This window comes from Aptenodytes forsteri, unplaced genomic scaffold (genome assembly GCF_000699145.1).
Source record: "Aptenodytes forsteri isolate BGI_AS27 unplaced genomic scaffold, ASM69914v1 Scaffold241, whole genome shotgun sequence".
In the NCBI taxonomy this organism is placed as follows: Eukaryota; Metazoa; Chordata; class Aves; order Sphenisciformes; family Spheniscidae; genus Aptenodytes; species Aptenodytes forsteri.
Genome location: NW_008795252.1, coordinates 2,851,080 through 2,869,932, shown reverse-complemented (window position 1 = coordinate 2,869,932; position 18,853 = coordinate 2,851,080). Strand labels below are relative to the sequence as shown.

Here is an 18,853-nt window from a genome sequence, read left to right as displayed (position 1 = left end):
ATGCTCTGTAACTCGGTCTTTGTTCCTCTCTGGGGAGGGGGAGGCAGGATCTCTCTTCTTGCTGAGCTCATGAGACTGACACGAGTGCATACTGTAACATTTGTGCAGAGTTGTGAAATCTGGGGCACAGGAAACTACATTATTCAAAACAGGAAAAGAAAATCCTGTATTTGGATTTTTAATCTGTATTCATTATGTTGAAGATATGACTAGAAATCTGGAGTCTATTGCTTAATTGGGGCACAGAACAGTTGACTCAGTACAGATGGTTTTATCTTTTTAATGACTTAATACTCCCCTAGTTTGTCATCTGTAAACTCTGTCAGTAACTATTTGTCATACCTCCCTCTGCCTTGTCCTTGGTCACTTAAAAAGTACAGAGCCCTGCCTTATTCTCGCAGGACCTTGCTCATTTAAGCTGAGAGGCAACTCTTAAAACTCTTTCATAGGCAATGTTGCTCTTGCATTTTAATTTGTTAAAGTGTATGGTACAGGACCACTAGTACAAACATCTGCAAAACTACATCTTTTTTCCAAATTCTTAAGCAAAAAAAAAAAGTAATCAAGCTGAAGATACAATCTAGCTTTTCTGAACTGAAATAAGCCTGATAATAAGCCAGCTGATAGCTGCTCATAAGAACAGCTGAACTGAATCAGACTAAATATCTACCTTCTGCAGCATCCTGTCTCCAACTGTGGCCAAAACAAGTTGTTGAAGATGAGTAAGTTGAGCATTGCAGTGGTGTGTTCTTTAAATATTCTGACAGCAGTTTAAAGGTCTTTCGTGTTTAACAGCCGTCAGTCAGCTCTTTCTTGTTCAGTTACCTTGTGAATCTGTGGCATTCCAAGGGAATGATTTTTCATAATCACACGTTTTGTGAAGAATCGCTATCTCTCTTACTTGTTTTGGCCTTGTCTTCTGCTAGATTCATTTGATGCTCCTGGTTTTTACAGTGGAGGAGATAGCAACTGGTCTATTTCCAGTCACGCTTTCCAAGCTGTTCTAGATTTGGTAAACTTCTGGCCTAGCTCCCTGCACTGGTGTCTGGTCAAGGAAAGTCTTAGCCTACTTAATTGCTGCCTGTAGAAATTATTCCCATGCCATTGATCATCCTAGTCGCTCTACTATAAATCTTTTTTAGGGTACAGAGGAAGGCACGGACCAGAACTCTTTGTGCAGGATTGAATGCAAAAAGTTCATGGAATATGTCTCTATCTTATTGTTTCTTTTGTTTGTCATTCTGTTTTCTTTTGAATTATATTGACCTCAATATGAAAAAGCTTGGAATTACAATAGATGGAAAACCTGAGCAGCAGTGATCAGCAAAGAGTTTTGAATTTTACCTATTGTTCATTACCTATGTTATCCTGTTTTCCTTCTAAAACATGGACATAACACTTTATTTTTTCACCCAGTCCCTTTGGAACTTTTAATGAAGGCCTGACTATACCAGAATGGAATGAACTGCACAATAAAAGCTCAAGTCATGGGACAACATGTTGTGATACAAAGGCAGAATGCTAACTAAGGTGTTTTCCATTTTCTGGGTTCAGTCCAGTGACACAGATAATCTCACTGCTGAGTAGGCAAGATGTATCTGCGAGTTTGGTCTAAGAGCACTGTTACATAGCTGATGGAAACTGAAAATTATTTGGGGATAACATAAGCCTCTTGCTGTAGTTCCAACAGAAAGCCAATGATTATGCTGCTGAGGAAGTAGGCACACAGGAGGAGAAGCTGCTAGTCCTTCAAGAAACTTACTCCACTCCCTAGAGCTGGTTATGGTGACTTGAGCCTGTTTATGCTGCACCTGACGCTGGGACAATACTCATGTTCTTTTCCTGAAGCATTTTGTTTGTAGCATGGCATGTTCTCTCCTGGCTTTAAGAGATGGCCTTGGTCTTTTCAAGTCTATGAAATGCTAGACCTGTGGCCTCTTGCACATCTGCTCCTTGTGCTAGACATCCATCCAGCCTGGGGATTAGTAACTAACATGCTCCATGGGCTGCTGAAAGTATGCGGAGACAAACTGTCACTGCATGTGCCTTGAGGCTACCCAGATAGCAGCATGCAGTTGAGTTAGTCACAGCCACAGAAAAGGGAGTGGGTTAAATGGCTGTCAGTATACACTTGCTTATTAACACAGGGTTCAGATGAATCTGAAGATGAAGATTAGAAAGCTTCCAGCACTTGTCAGTGTGTGGCAATACCTCTGCTGCAGGTCACTGCATTGACAGAACAGATGGAACTTTAGAAGACAGTTGCAGCTTGTCTATTCCTCTCTTCTGCTGCAGTGGTTTGACCAACAAAACACTTGCTCTTCTTTAGTCAACTGAATTTACAATAGTGGTAAAACAAGCCCAAGTCTCTACCCTAGCCTGTCACAGCAATTTTTATTTTCTTGTAAAGCAAAGTCTGAACTTTGCCAAAAAAACCCCAAAAACTACAAAAGATGCTGAAAGATTTTTTGGAATCCTCAAAACTGAATACAGGGGAGATCATACTTAGTAGTTTCTTATCTATAGATAGCGGATGCAATTAGAGCAGTGCCCTTGCAGGATATATATTGGGGTAAGTGAAGTGGTGAAGCTATGGCAGTGTGCTTCTCGAGCAGCTTATAGCAGCAGGCTTACTGCCGTCATAGGCTGCTGTGATTGCTGTGAGGCAGCAACAGTCTGCTAGAAAGGAGCACACTGTCTTTAAGTCATATGGCTCTAGCTCTGCTGCAAAATAGAAGGTAATTCATTTTGCAGTAACTGACATCACCCAAACTTTTCTCTTTTTACCTTTACTAAAGTTGCTGCAGCTGAAAAAAATCCATTGTCTCTAAACAAACGCACAATCTCTGGCTTCTAACTTGTTTTGAATTTTTTACTATTATATGGCTACTGTGATCATCTAGTCCAACTTCCTGCCTACCACCGTCTATAAACATCCTGTAAATAACTTCAAGTCTGATAGCTGTGATTAAACTGGAATGTTGTTAGAAAATTCCTATGAAGTAGAGAATATTTCAAGATAGGCTGTATGCCACAGCCTTAAGTGGATATTGCTCCTGCTGCTGTAGGTGGACATGACCACAGTCTGAATGCCTAGAAGCACAGCAGCTCCCATGTAGCTCATTTTCTAACTGTAGCTATGATGATATCCTGTAACCGACCTTTTCAATTTAGCATGTTCAGGGAGAGAAAAAAAGAGAGCACCTATAACAGGCACCTTCCTGTCCATACCACTGCACTGTAACTGTTTGGCGTCGATTGCTGATAGGCTTTTCAGACCTCTTTCTTTAGAAGGGCTGCTGTAGGAAATCCAATTTGACAGAATTGCTTTGCCATTTCTAGGGGACCTGTTACTCAAGGATCTTGCAAAAGTCTAAAGTAGCTCAAAGATATGTCATCATTTCCTTTATAGACTTGAAAACCTCAACTACAAAGAAAATCAGTTGGAAAAGGATATCCATGAAGTGTGTATCCTAGCCCTGAACCTTAATTACACAATCATCCTTCCTCTCTGCAGGCAGTGCTGATTCACATTGTTCTTCTGCTGGGCTGGAAGAGCCTAAAGCAATTACAGGAGTTTTGAGTCAGGTGTTAGTCAAGACTTCTTGCTCTTGAACTCTAAGAGGCACCTCATTAAAACTCCGGCAGATGTACAGGCTGCGGTAGCACTGACTTTCTTTACCAGAGAAAACAACATCCAGTGACATACCTTTGAGTCAAAACACAAGCAGACAGTATCTAAGGAGCAGTACAAGAGAGTGAAAATCTACTGTTGGCTTCTATGAAGCTGCCCAGCTTTTCTGCTTGTTAAATAAGGCAGTTGCCAAACAAAATAATTCCTCCGTGTCTCCTTTATCAGGCTTTGGGTTTGCTGGGAGAGATTCACAGTCTTAACTGCAGCCATTCTACTGATAAAGGCAGTATTTATATACTCTTGTAGAGATGATAAACCAAACATACAAATCTCCTACCAGTTTATTAGTTTTTAGCAGTTCATAAATAGGAAACCTCGTTAAGAAAACAGCTCCTGTAACATAATTCAGCAGTGTCCTCTAAAGAGCTTTTAGTCTGTTACGCTGAAATTACCGAACTAAGAATCTCGAGCAGCATATTGTCTTATCTTATAAAGATCTTCTGATGTTAAATGGATTGTCTTATATTAACAACTAAAAGATAGCGTATGTTTTGACCTTTTCTCCAAAAATACAACCACTAGGAGAATCTAAATTTCTCTAAAATTTGTGAGGATTTATATTTACGACAAAGACTGCTTTTCACAAATCCCAAAGATTCAGGTTTATTAAACTTCATTAACTATCATTACTAAATGATAAGAGAATATATATTTTGCTACAACTGAGAATTTTGCTACAATAAGAGCAGAGCGAAGATACAGATAAAGGACTGATATAACTGGTTGATAATAAGGGAAGCAAACGCATGCATGCTCAAAGGTTACTCTTCAGAATGCCTGTGAGCTACGTTCTCCCATCTTGTAATACATATCCCACTTACGTTGTGATTTAATACACATGAAGTGTTACAAATTGCTTGAAACAATGATATACAGTCCTGATCCCTGGAGGATCTGGAGATGACGCCTATGTTAGTCTTCCAAAAAAGGATAGTCCTTATGATTTTTGCATCTAGAAAAAGAGAGTATGATTAAAATATTTTAAAGATTTAGTCTTAAGGCTAAGAAGAAAAAGCTTTTTTCCCCTGACAAAAGCTCTGCAGAACTAAAACTGTGAACTACAGTAAAAACTCTTAACGTGAGTCTGCTTAGTTTACGCAGGGCAGTGGAAGTTAATGCTCTGTAACCTTCACATGTACCAGTGACCTTGTTCTCAAAAGATAATGTATCTTTTGCTTAGCTGAAATCACCAAACTTCCCTGCGATATTAAACCGCTCTCTTCTGAACTCCGATGCGATTAGATAAGTGGGTAACCTGGGAAAACAGAATAAATTGCAGATCTTGGTAAGTCTGTATCTAGCCATTCTATTATCTAGATGCTGCCTTAATAATGTTGGCATAAATACATAGGCACAGCTTTTCACTTCAAAAAAACTTACAACTCTCATTCTTAAAATGGAGTTTATTTACACTGACTGTCTCTCATAAAAAGTAGTCAAAGAAAACAAAACAAAAAAATGCCGCCTATTGATTTTGGAGTTTCCAGCCGATTTTGATTTTCAGACAGCAGTTTGGTATGCATCCATTATAAGGTATCTTAACACACAACGTACCTGCAGAAATCCCAGTGCTACCAACCTGTACAAGACGGGCAGTGCTCTAATAAACCCTCATGCTGGATTCCAGCAGATACGGATGTGACCAGGTATTGGCTAAGGTTCCCTCTCTTTTTATTTAAGTGGGGCTATCAAATACTGTCTGTTAAGAGGATATCCAATGATAATCCAATCGTGCTAAAACATGGAGGAGGAGGAGGGAGGTACTTACTCACTTAATGCACAGATGTGATACCGCTTCTTGAAAGCAAGGGAGTTTTCCATCTCCTCTTGAGCCAATTCAAAGTCAAACACCTGAATAAAGGTCCCAAACAGCTGGGTTACTTCAGTTTGCAAAAAGACAAGTGTAAGTTCATTTGCGGAAAGAATACCAAAAAGAGAAGTAGAAAAGTGTTGTATCTGTTGAAGCGCTAGGAAGCGTGCAATGGATGCACATTTGTGGTGAACAATGAAAAAATGTCATAAAGTTACAGTGCTGGTGGGGTCTAATTGCATCGTATTTGTATCACAAGGTGGAAAAGTTAATATCTCTTACTTGACATGTTCTAATGAAGGAGACTCGGCTCCTTACTTTTAAAGTAACTTTTTGCATTCATAAAGGAATAACCTACATGGTATCTGACAGACAAAAGGTTTTTCCCAGTTCTAAGTATGAAGGGGGTACTTTGCTCCGCGGGCAGAGTGGACTTTTCTGTGTAAGCGTTTAACACCATTAAGAATTTTGTAAGATACGCTCTTACCTTAAAATTTTCCTTGATACGGTGTGGAGTGACAGATTTGGGAATTACACTCATTTCTTTGAATCTGGAGCCGGATAAGCACCTGCAGGAACAGATGGGGAATTACAGCTGAGAAGTTCTGCCTGTCTTCTGAAAGCCGAAAAACATACGTGCCTACATGGTTACACAGAACAGCTCTACTGATAATCAGAGATGGCTCACATAGGAAAAGCACTGTAGTAAACCCTTCCTAATTATTACATGAGCTCATTTAATCATTATCTGATTATCTCTGAAGTTGAGATGACAGCATGGGAGTGCATTGAACAAGAGTTCAGGATTGGCCAGGGATGCTCTGTGTAGAAGTGGCTAGCGTGCCAACTAAAGACCAAAGCCATTGGTAATCTTCTGTCCGTCATTAAAACTAGTGTTAGAGATAATATTTTTTTAAAGCATTACAGTGCGTATGAGACACAGCTGGAACTCAGCTTTCCATAATACCTCTGTAAATAGTTACTTTAGCACAAGCAGGAAAAATACACGTCACCAGGGAAAATACTATGACCAGTATTAACCTGAGCTGGGGTTTTGTTGTACTTGAGTGCAATTCCCTTAACTTGGGGATCATCAAAAAGGGAAATATCCTCAGGCTTGGACCTGTGAGAATAAAAAGCAGTCTTCAGCAGTTGAATGGCCCACTGTCTTCTCCCTCGAGCACCGTAGTGTAAGAATATTATTTAAATGATAAGAAAGCATCATCTCCCACACTTTAATTCACCATCTTCTTGTTGCTCCAGTCCCTGCCTTCGTTCTTTTCCTTTTATTGCAGGGTGGCACATGAGAAGAGGCCTGTTGTTTCTAGTATAACAGGTCACTGTAACACATTTCAGTCCCGCATGGCATCAGGCCAGGAATTTCCTTAGTCCAGATCCCGAAAATTTCATCTTGAGAATGAGCAGCTGTCATGTCCTTCACAAGCACAGCTGCTCTGGTAACCACCCTGTCCCAGGTCAGAGAAAGCCATGAAGATTGGAGTAAAAGCAAAATTTCTTCAAGTCATCCATTTAAAAACATAATCCATTTGTCTCAGCAGGACTGCAAAGTTGCTATTTTTATAAGCATGTGCTGCTTTGTTTTGGGGTTTTTTTTTTAGTTCAGAAGTTCTCTTACATGTTTAATAAGCTCACCCAGGCTCAATTAAGGATAATCTTCACTACTTTCACCAACCAATTGATCCTTTTTCTACTAAATGTGAAACTCCAGTAACAGCACGAATATGAATTACTGGACTGAGTATCACAATAAGAATGAGAGAAGTTTCTGTGTGTGTCTCATTTTTAACAAATGAGTAAATATTTTTCTAATTACATCAGTTTTACTCTGTGAGGGTTTATCCACATCCTAAGACTGGTTTACTGTATTGGCTCCAATCTACGTCTAAGAAAGAAGTCTCACAAAGCATTCTTACCATGGCCAGTTCGGCGCTCCAAGGGGACAATATGCAGCGACAGAGATCTCTTTGGATTGGCAAAACTTAATCAGCTCTTCCTGAGGAAGATAGGGGTGGCTCTCAATCTACAAACAAAAATACGTTAGGTTTCTTCAGAAGCAGAAGGTACTTCAAGGTTTAGCATCACTATGGTGACCTACCAAGCCCCACATCAGCCTTGAAAAGGTTGTTCTTTTTGCAGCTACAGGGTTTTTAAGGGAGTCAGCCAGTATTTCAGATCGTTTCCCCTTCTTCCCAACCCTGCCTCCACAAGGCCCGATCTTCATACATTAGTTTCTCTTTCCAGCTGCCTGCCTCATTTTTCACGACCTCTCACAGTCCCCATATGAATGGGCTCTCAGGTCCAGTTGTCTACATCCAGCTGAAGCACCCAACTCTCGTCATCCAGTCCTACCTGTTCACCCCAGCAGCGTAGCCTGGCTTTGGCCCTATCCACGCAGCCTCTTTTTCCTTAGCTCCTGGGACAAGCACGGGGGCTGCAGGAAAGAGGAAGGGTAAGCCCCGCCACGTTCTCCGTTGCGGAGCTCAGCTCTCAGCCTGCATGAGCTCAGTGCTGCAGTCAGAAGAAAGGTGAGGGTGGGACTTTTAACCCAGGAGCACCGTGGGCTTGTGTAACTGCAGCTTCCTGCGCAAGGAAGGGCACAGAATGTCCTATGTTTTTCATTTCTTTATGGTTTAGCCAAATACAGGTGTATTCTCACACGGGTATCAAAAAGCACAGCGTTGACATAAAAGCTATTTCACTGCCAGAGATGTTCCATCAAATGCAACACCCCAGACAGGTGTCATGTCAGTGCTGATGAGTTTGAGAACAATTTACCTGATTATTTGCAGGTTTGTGTCTTAAGCCTGGTTTGTTCAAGAGCCGATCTATCTGTTTGTGGTTGAAGTTGGAGACTCCAATGGCCTTCACCATTCCCGCATCCACCAGCTCCTCCATAGCCTAGAAACACTACAGAATCAGACTTGCTATTGAATTAAGATCTTTTTTTTCATGTGGAAAAAATGCCTGTGCAAAGACTTCAGTGGTAAAAATCATCATGTCTGGGGATCCTCTTCTGATGTGGCGTTAGTACAGCACATCGAACGGTGGGACCCTGGTCAAAGACACAGGCACTCATGTCATGTGTCGTCATACAAATAAATAACAGCGTTATTCAAGATTAACAATTATTACACTACGATTATTTCAGTAGAATACAATTATTTTGAAATATTATCCCCAAGTAGGCCACCTGCTCCAAAAGAAAAGGTGTTTTTAGGATAATTCCTCAGCTAACAAAATAATTATCCCATAGTAAAAAGCTTGTCGTTTGGAACAGAGCGGCTCGACGAGGAGCTGTTCTGGGAGAGCTAGGGCAGGATACCTGACCATCAACGCCGCTCAATTTCCCAAGGGAGATGTACCATTTAGCAGTGGCAGTATAGTATCAGTGCTGTGTTCCCCCACCACCACCTATTTTCTTTCACACTAGCAAACAATAAAACAGCTAGACAGCCCAAATTAGGTTGGCACCTCCAGCAGAAAAGAAACAAGAGAAAATCATCTACTACCAGCCTTTAGAGCACAAGATGGACATCTTCCAAAGCAGAAATGATTTTTATCTGAAGTTGCTATCGTAAGCAGCAGCCTGAAATGTCCACTTTTTTCCTTCAAATGAGCAACACAAATCTGCTATATTCTTCATCTGGCAGAAGGGAAAAAGCATCAGTGAATTCTTCTGACTCTGGTGAGTCTCTCGTCCTCTTTTGACCTGGCCATGCTGAGCAGCGGTGGGGGTGGAGGGGAAAGGAAGCCCAAACCATCAGCCAAGCAGAAACTTGAACTTGCGCCCAAGTCTTGTCTCCCACACAGCCTGTGTTCATGCCTGTTTGCGTTGCACACACAGCTTTAGCGATAGACTCTGAGCGAGTTCCAGTACTTTCTAAAAGGGGGAATTTTGGATGCTGTGGGTACATTGGCAGAGGCATGTTGGCTTTGCTGTGGTCTGGACAGCTCGGGTGCAACTAGGCATGAGCATGAGCCACCAGAGAGTGGTGCGGGGACTGAAGCGACAGTGTATGTCAGCTCAAGCCACTGCAGGGTACACACACAGTCAAAGATTTCTTCTTGCCATGCCCACCCAGCCGCTTTAGTAAGCAGTAGACATAAAAATACCTCGATTTTGGCAAAGTAACACAAGAAGGAGCCCAAGGGCCCAGAGAAATCCGCAATCTGGAATACTTCACATTGGAGATTCTCTCAGAACGATTCCCAAAGTGGAAACCTTAAAGTTTTCAGGCTGTTATTTCAAACCAGCAAGGCTTTTTCAGCCTGTCAATGACCGTACCTCCCACATATCCAGAAAATCTGTATTGCTGGGAATGATCGTGCCATTTCCATCTGCAGGAAATCGCTCCTCTCCTGCCTATCATCACAAAAGAAAAGCGAGTTTAAGGTAGGCTGAATTGTAAGTAGTTAAAGAAATCACTTACTTAGAAACTCTACAGGCGAGTGGAGCTGGAGACACGCTGGATATCCCAGCCTATGTTTGTGTTGGGGAGAGAGGTGGCCAAAACCAGTAATCTGTACGAATAGAGTAATCTTCATGAAAATCTGCTTCTTGAGAACCTGTCCTGCAGGCAGAGGAAGGGCAGACACTTTTATGTGCCTCAGTCAGGCTGGGGGAAGGCCAGGGATGTGACACGACGGGGAAATGAGGATTTATTTAACCTGGGGCTAGAGAGAGAAGAGAAAAATAGGAACTAAGTAATTCACAACCATTTGATCCTGGATAAGCAAATGACAGCCAAATCCCAGACTTTAAGAGGAATGTGATCTGGATGGTAATTTGATCCATGACACGGAAATGCTGTGCAGGGTAAAATAAGGTGATTTTTGGTACTACAAGACCTAGCTTAAGCAGCCATGACCTTACCTTTCCTCCAGGGCACTCCGTGCAGAGGTTTGTCATTATGTCCTAATGAGGTTTAACAACACTCCTCATTAGAGAGGACTAAGGGCATGTCCAGACCCAAAGGAAACAGTGGCGGAGCTCTGACAGATGGCTCCCAGGAGTTAAAGTCTCGATACCTTGAATCCCATGGGCCAGTGCATCAGGTAGAGATCCAAATAATCCAGTTGAAGGGCAGCAAGTGTTTTCTGGCATGCCTCCTTCAGCAGGGATCTCCCGTGAAAGGTGGACCACGGCTGCGGGGGTAACGCAAAGCCTGGGAGCTGCTCTCCTAGCCTCACGACCACAGAGCATCCCTGGCAGGGAAACACACGGTGCAGACACAGAAGCAGCTCACGATATGGCACATCTCCTCATCTTGAGGAAGTGCCACTTTTGTGCACCTTATTTTATTTGCAGTACTGTCAGTTAAGTAAAATGAGAATGAGATACTCTAAAATTCCAACAATTCGTACAACAATTAAACAAAACAAAGAAGAAAAGCAAAACTGGTGAAAATCGACCCGCCAGCTTCCAGCAGATAGAAGTTACTTTATTTTTCCTACCATTGTTGTTGGGGGAAAAAACAAAACAAAACATAACATACGGGAGTTAACAGGCTGAGGCCGGCAGCTCAGCGGGAGTGACCACGAATACAATAGTCCTGCTTCCTATCTCAGAAGCAACTGAGAGCACAGCCTCAGTTCCTGTCTCCATGGCTGACAATGGATATGGACTACAAAAAAATCCCTCTCAAATCAAGCCATTTTTTTTTTTCAAGAGTTGACCTCTTCCTTCCCTTCATCCACAAAACGCTTTGCCCTGACAGAAAGGAGTTAATTCCCAGACCAGCTTCATCCCTCGGCACTTTGCAGGTTGGGACCTTGTCTCTCCTCCTGGGAACTGGCCTCATGTGGGACAAGTTATCCAAGGACACACCTTACCGACAATAAAGAGGTCTTCTCGCCTCACAACCCCCTCCTCATTTTTTTTCTCATAGTGCATCCCCGATCGCACTCTTGTTCTGGTACAGGTAGGCACAATCAAAGTGGCGGTACCCAACATCGATGGCAAACTTCACTGCATCTCTTGCTGTTCCTTGGAGAGACTGAAACAAGAAGGAAAGTCAGTAATTCGGTAAATAGCAGAAAAAGAAGTTTGCTGTCCTCCAAATCTGGAGACTTTAAACCCCCAAATAATGAGGTGTTCCAGTTTGGATCTTGCTTTTGTTTAGTTTTCTGGAATAAAATGAGCCCTTTGGAACTGGCCATGGGAGTCACTCATGAGTTGCCTGAGCTGATCTGCCCTTTTCTAAGGATTGAACGTTCACATTTGGACACCAGGCTATCTCGAAATAAGTTCTAATTTGTCCAGAAATTAAAAGCAATTTTAGTATGAGATACTGGTGACATGAGGAAATGAATCACCTCTGGAAAGCTTGCTGGTCCTGCACACAAACAAGCCGGCTCTTGTTGACACAGGACAAGGGAGGTGAGAGGATGGCAAAACACTACGGACAGTGCCACCTCCTGGGTAAAATACAAAACCTGGTATTTAATAGCAAAGCAAATCACTTCAGATTCTTGGCTTGGAGACACTGAAGAGTTGTTTGATGACGGGATACCGATTCTGGAAAATGGCACTTCAAACAGAAACATGATTCAAAACCGCGACCACCTCCTACTTTTAACTTCATTATATGCCCACCCATCATCTTTTTTTTTAATGATTTCACTTCCCCAAGTATTTCCAATCGAAGGGAGCTCGGTTGGTTCACTTAAATTAAAAAAAAACATAGAAACTGCAGCGGTTTTTTCCACAAGGCTACACACAACCCAATAGGCAGTTCAAAGTTTTACCAGTTTTCCTTTTTGCGGCCCCTTTCCCCGTCCCACCCCTTCCTGTGCGTGAACGCCGCAGCTCCTAGGGCGGCATGGGGAAGCAAGCTAATGGCCACACCGGCCAAACGACGGGCGTTACAGAGTACCTTATGGCTGGGTGCTGCTGTGGCATGGGAAAGCTGCCGTGCAGGAGCGAGTGCTCCCTGGGGAAAAAAAAAAAACCACCACAGCAGGGCGTGATCTGCATCGCTTTTGGGTGGAGGAGGGAGTCGGTTGGAGAGCAAAGGTGACAGTATACCCTGTGATTACACAAAACTCTGTAACGCGAGATGTTTTTCAGACAAAATAATCCATTGCTTCATTTTACATGGCGCTCACTGAACAGGACTTCAAGGCAGAGTGACTGGGTACAGGAGAGGCCCCACTGCCGCACCGAAACACAGGGAGTCGCAGCTGAAGTTGCTGTGGGAACCTTGAGATCGAATAGCTTTGATTAAGTAATCGCAGTGGGTTTGGGCCATGTTTTCATTGCATTAACACGAGATTTTCGTGGTGGCAGGGATCATGTCTCCAAAATTTTCCTTCTGTTTAGTCCTAACCGGTTCCTGTTGGTGTCCTAACAGGTTCCTTCAGAGAGCTCGTCCATCACAGCGTCGGTGCTCTAAGGGGCCCCACACAAGGCACGCTTTGTTTTTTTAAAGCCGACTTAGTTACTTTAGGCTTCTCAGTGTCTTTTGTCATCAGACCAATCAAGACCGAAAGGGTTAAACAAACTCAGCCCCATTTGTGCATAAGTTATGTGATGATTAGCAGTAGCTGACCAAAAAATATAGCAGGAATAATTCAAGATAATTTTATGCTGACTGGACAGTGTTTCATGGACTTGGCAGTTTGCAATTCAACATCTTTCATTTCCAGTCTCAAATCCAGGGGACAATCCACTATTTATTTTTTTCTTTCTTAAGAAGCTCACGTTCTTAAAATTTTCAGCTCATTTCCAGACTCCTTTTACATTTATAATTCAGTATATCCTTATATCTTCTGTCTTACCAAAAGTCCATTATATAGCATTTGCAGGTAAAGACCTACCCAAACTATTTTCCTGCGAAGTGCTACGTACTCATCTGCTGCCATACAAATGAGTTCTTTTCAGTCTCTAAGGAGTTAATATAAATTCCCATTTCCAAATCCACTGATTGCCACTTAAGTTCCTATATCTACATGCACTCATCAACGATGACACCTACATGACATGCTGGGATATTAATACCCAGTGCCAAAAGCAAAGAAACAAAGAAAAACAAGCTAGGCAGAAGGTTTTACTTTTGCAGTATGTAATTTTTTTCCATAGCTAAGAAAAATCTCCTTCTACCTGCTCACTACCTGCACTAAGTGAGCACTACCTGCTCGCTTACTTAAAAAATTTCCTGAAGGACAGGTGTCAATACCTGCAATACCTGAAATATTTCAAAAGGCAAGAAAAGCTGCACGGAGGATTTGCTGCATTTTCCTGACCTGAAGAGGAGATTGCTGTAAAAGTCTACCGCGATTCTCAGCAATTTCCTGGTGTCACCTGCGTGACCGGAGGCACGGGGACGAGGGGAGGTCCCCAGCTCCAGCAGGTACCTGCCAGGTCCCCAGTCCCAGGATGGGCATCCTCGCGCGGGTGGGCAGCTCCAGGCAGGTGGCCATGCGTGGTCCCCTCCCAGCCACCGCAGGCAAGGAGAGGCTGCAGCCCCTTGCAAAAGTTTTAAATAGGCTTTGCCCCTCCCTCCCGCCTGCTGACTGGCTGCGGACAAGGCAAATACGGGCAGAAGGGCTATAATAAGCAAGAGCAGGCAGGGATTTTGCCTTTATCTTACCCTTTGGAGTATTTCAAAACTGATTGCGGGCTCCTCACGTGAATTTGTTGAGTGAGCTCATCATGCCAGTTGCACATATTGCATTGACTGAAGTTGCAGCTTTTTGCATACCTCATAGTCTCTGTTTTTCTGCAAGAAAAGTGGTATTTGAGGAGTTTGCACACACCCCAAGAACCATTTCTCATCTCACCTGTCTGCTCCCGAACATATCACCAGAGGAAGCCACAAAGCTGTTTGTCTCAGGAGGAAGCACAGTTCTGGCCGCAGGTGGGATCATTGTTTAAAAAATTCCCAGCGCTGCTTCATCCCCACAGCACTGGGCACCCGTATTATACATATCCCCTCCGCTGCCCTCATTGCAGCCTATGGCTCGTGCTCACGAGCTGCGACACACAGGGACAACACGATCCTTTTAAGGAAGGGCCCTCCTGACTTCAGAGAGGAGCTAAGAAATAAATAAGCTTTGTCTTTTCAAGATCCATCATGTTAGCTCTGTGCGACTCTTCAAAATCAGAACTACTTAATCTGCAAGACCGATGATCACTAACGACACACTACGGCACACTTTTGTTTCCTGGAGCAGCCACTGCGTCGGTTTCGATACCCACTTTTCAGAAGCCAAACAGCTTCAGGTGTCTTGTCCCTTGACGCTGTGTTACTGCTACTTTATGGCCTTTTCTGTTTGCATGCTGTTGACCTACATTAGATTTTTTACCATTCACAACTGAAAAGCTTCTGCATAAACTGAAAAAACAGTTTTACAACCCTCAGTAGGAACAGAAGCCTATTCTGGAAGAATCCAGAACCTCTTGTTTTTATGCAGAGTGGGTTTGACCCCAGCCTGGAGGCTCCCGTGTCCTGCCAGAAGGAGCTGGCGTGCTACCTGGTTTCAGAGCCCTGCTGAAAATTCTGCAAGAACTCATTTTAAAGATATGAGTGGTAAGCATTTATTGTTTATCCAGCCATTAACGAACTTTTCCTGTCCTGTCATTTCTTTGCCCGTTAGAGGCAAAACCAGCCCCGGGGTAGGACCACGTTTCAACAGGCAGTGTCTCAAATGCCCAGTGACCTGGGGCAGGTCACTTCGTTCAGGCACTTTTTACCGCGTGCAGACCCCGCATGCAGAATACGCCCAACCTGGAAGCATTGTTTTGAAGTTGACGCAGATAAAAGTCGACAAAGCCTGAGAGGCTGAGCATCAGCATGCTCAGCACTCCCAGGGCAGACACCCAAAGAGCCCCCACAGGCCAGCAGGCATCAATCAGGTGGCCAAGGGTCCACCCTGCTGCTTCCTACAACAGGTCCCCAGCGGTACCAAACTTTTGTCCTCCAGCACCAGATTTTCTTTAGGATTTCATAACTTTTCACGTCAGGTAGTTTTCCTCTTGTATCCTCAGGTTGTCGCTCGCGCTCGTCTCAACCAGCAGCAGCCCCCTCCGCCTGCAGCCTGACCTTTCCCGCATGGCTCTGCGCCGCAGACCTTCTCGCTCCTCCGTCCTAGAGCCTGGCCTTTCCCCCAGCAGTCGGAGGCAGAGCTGGCCTGGATCATGGGCACCTCAGCCCCCCGTCCAAGGATTTTAACTGAGATGCGCATATCACTGCAGCTCTGGGACAAGCCAAAGGAGAACCCTTTTAATTTTATTTCTGACGTCAAAAAGATCAATCCTCTTCTGCCTGAGTTGTGCAATGAAAGCAAGGTTTAACCAGCGGTTGTACTGTTCAGTGCGCTATGTGGAGATTTGATGCACTTATGTGGTTTTCTCCTTATCTGTGAGAAAAACGGGTTGCGTAGAGGGAAGATATATGATGACCACGGCTCTCTGCATCATCCACCTGATGCCTTGGTCACAGAGACTGCTGAGGTACCTGTACAGCTGGTCTGCAACCAAGGACGGGAAGAAATTCACTTCATCTCATTGCAGAAACTAATGTCGATTAACAACAGGCTGGCTTTCCAGTACAGCTGTCGTGTCCCTTGTCCTTCAGTGTTGTGTAGCCGCCTCCCTAATGAGAGGGACTCTCCCGGTTCCTCGACCTGCGCTCTGCCCATCACAAAGGCAGACATGGAGAGGGTTATCCCACTGGCTGCTCCGGCAATCCCCCGCACAGCAAAGCTCATTTTCATACTGAATCAAACTGCATTCAACCGGCCGCAGAAATTTCAGTCGTTAGTCTATTTTAGGAAAACAATCATTAGCTCAGGGTATTTCTTAAGCCTCTGTGAAGGTCTTCATTCACTTTGCCTTTATTTTTAAGTCCTTGTTCAGTTTTTCACAGCACTTACGACTTTTTTCTTTAATTCAGGTAGATTTAGCTCAGAAGCATTTCTCTTCCAGTTTTTTTACTTCATATATCTCAGAAATTTTTGTTATCTGTGAAGCTCTCTAAAGTGTTGGTGACTCCTGGGCACATCTCCACAGGCAGGTGCAAACAGCGCTGAGCCTGCCAACTTGAAGCTGGAAAAATACAAGCCAGCCACATGGGAAACAGCACAGAGTCAGAGCTAAATAGTTCCCTTCTAGAACCGAATTGCTTCGTAAAATACCTTCGAAAGGTTGTTTAAGGTTTCTCTTTGCACTGTGCACTCGTGCACAGTGCTGCCCTCTGCTCACAGCTTCAAGCCCAAGCTGTGCTGCCAGAAGAAATACCAGCATGGATGTTACTGGCAAAGCTGGCCCCGGCTTGACATCACCAAAATTTCCCTGGGAGAAGTATGGCCTCAGTCAGGGCAGGACCAGAAACTTGGCTTTAAGTACAGGAGACCAGTAAGACGAAGCTGCCCGAAAGGCAGTGCTGTAGGAAACACTGGGGGCCAGCGAAGGGCCAGCGCTGGCTTCCAGGAGGGCAAAAACTGAAGCTGTCCCCAGGGGGCTGCCGCAGGCACTGTTTGAACCCCAGGCTGCCGAGTCAAGACCGAGACGTGTCCGTGAGGACAAAAAGGCAGCGACTGCCGGTGAGAGAATCTGCTTAGCAAAGGGTAAACCTGTTGGAAGAAGATGCCTTTGATGCCTTAAAACTACTGCCGTTCCCTGCAGGAATATCGTCACAGGATTCACTATTGGAATCTATCAGACACAACAGATTATCGTGATCCACAAAAGTATCAGTAAAGCCATTATTATTAAAATTACCTGCAATGCTAAGTCCTAATATGATTTACACATTTCATTGTAGTTTAGAGTAACTACAGTCTTATCAACCCATGTTTTTCAATCCGTATTAGAATAGGTCCTTTCTTGAAGGTCTTTTTTTAAACGTAGATCTCACGTGCAGCGTTTTTGTGTAAATACCAATGATAACAAGTTGATAAGTGACTCTTGTAAATTAAAATTATACTGGAAGTAAAGTATCGAAAAATTATTTCTCTTTTACTTTCATGTATAGTTCTGGGATTTACAACATATTGAAATTTTAGAGATTATAATAAAGATTATGTGTGTGATATGTTTATTATATATATTATATATATTTACTTTTTTCTGTTTTTCTATGTGTTTCTTGAAGGTGGGGAATATCTGAATCTGAGGAGGAGTCTGTCAGAGGTGAAGCAGAGAATGTGTATTTTGCTACTGCTCCTTCCCTTAAGACACGGTAATCCCAAAACAAACAAAAAACGGAAAGGAAGAGTTACCCAGACCTACAATAATCTCTCCGCACACGTACTCTTGGCATTATCTGGCCTTTCGAAGCCCTCGCTACCCGTGCTAGGCTTCCTTCGCACAGTGGCTCAAACACAGGACAAATAATCCCGACCGCTTTGCTGTGGCAGAAACTTTTTTTCTGGCAGAAATCCAGGTGGTGCTTTTCTGTAGCCAGCCCTGGGGCGAGGCGGACGGACTCCACGTTGCAGCTGGTCTCCGTGTTATAACGGTATATCGATACACGAGCACTGAATCCCATGCACTTAGCGGAAAGTCGTCCCTGGGCAGTTTATCCGGCGTACGACTGATCTTTGCCGTGGACGCAGAGGCAGCCAAGGTGACTTTTTGCAAAAGCAGCTCAGGTCGGGCAGAGTTTTTAAATCTATATGCAAAGCAGTTTGCACACCTCCCATTCCTTCCGTGGCCCATCTGGATCTGGAAGCAAAACAAGCTTTCACGTGACAGCAAACCTGACAATAAACCCATTGTGTCTCCAGCACGAGGGCGGAGTGCCCAGGGAAGGTTTAGCCTCATTTCCTCTGCTGTTGGAGCTAAACGTTAGCAGTAGCTCTAGCCTGAATACTTAATCTGAGCATACAACCTCTGTGCATGTGGCCTCTAGCCTCCCACCTGCATTTATAGTGCTTAGGAAAAACAGACCGAGAATAATCCACAAGACGCGTTTTCTAGGGAATTTATCGCATGCTATTTTATTCAAAAAACATTGACTACTTTTCATTGAGATACTGACTGAAAAGATTCTTAACATGTCTCAGCAATTGCTTCCTTGATGGGTGATATACCTGGAAGGTTATGACACATTTGAGGCATTTTTCATAAGCACAGCTTGTTTTTAAATTTCACTTTATATCAAATTAGAAATGTCTTGTCAGCCTCTTAACCCATTAACTTCTCAATTTCCGGAAGTGCGCCATCTTTCAGCTACTTCACATACGCAAAGTGCTGGATAAAGCAGACAGGAACTTGGTTTTCTTACTCACCCATTGCAAGGTGCTTTAGAAAGACTGTAACGCATTCCCAAAGACGAATGGGCTGAAAATTCCTCATCCTGGTGACAAACGATACACCCGGGGGG

The 18,853-nt window shown here is 43.6% G+C and overlaps 1 protein-coding gene across 1 annotated transcript; it reads right to left on the bottom strand.

Moving 5' to 3' along the window:
• Window positions 1–4,606: 4,606 nt before the first annotated feature.
• LOC103898658 (aldose reductase-like) lies at window positions 4,607–13,946 on the bottom strand. The gene is given in 12 exon segments (XM_009278972.1): window positions 4,607–4,646; window positions 5,463–5,545; window positions 5,992–6,043; window positions 6,045–6,073; window positions 6,546–6,627; window positions 7,439–7,545; window positions 8,301–8,423; window positions 9,811–9,888; window positions 10,554–10,670; window positions 11,353–11,409; window positions 11,411–11,521; window positions 13,881–13,946. Coding segments are annotated over 12 exon segments (945 nt in total).
• Between the last annotated feature and the right edge of the window lie 4,907 nt (window positions 13,947–18,853).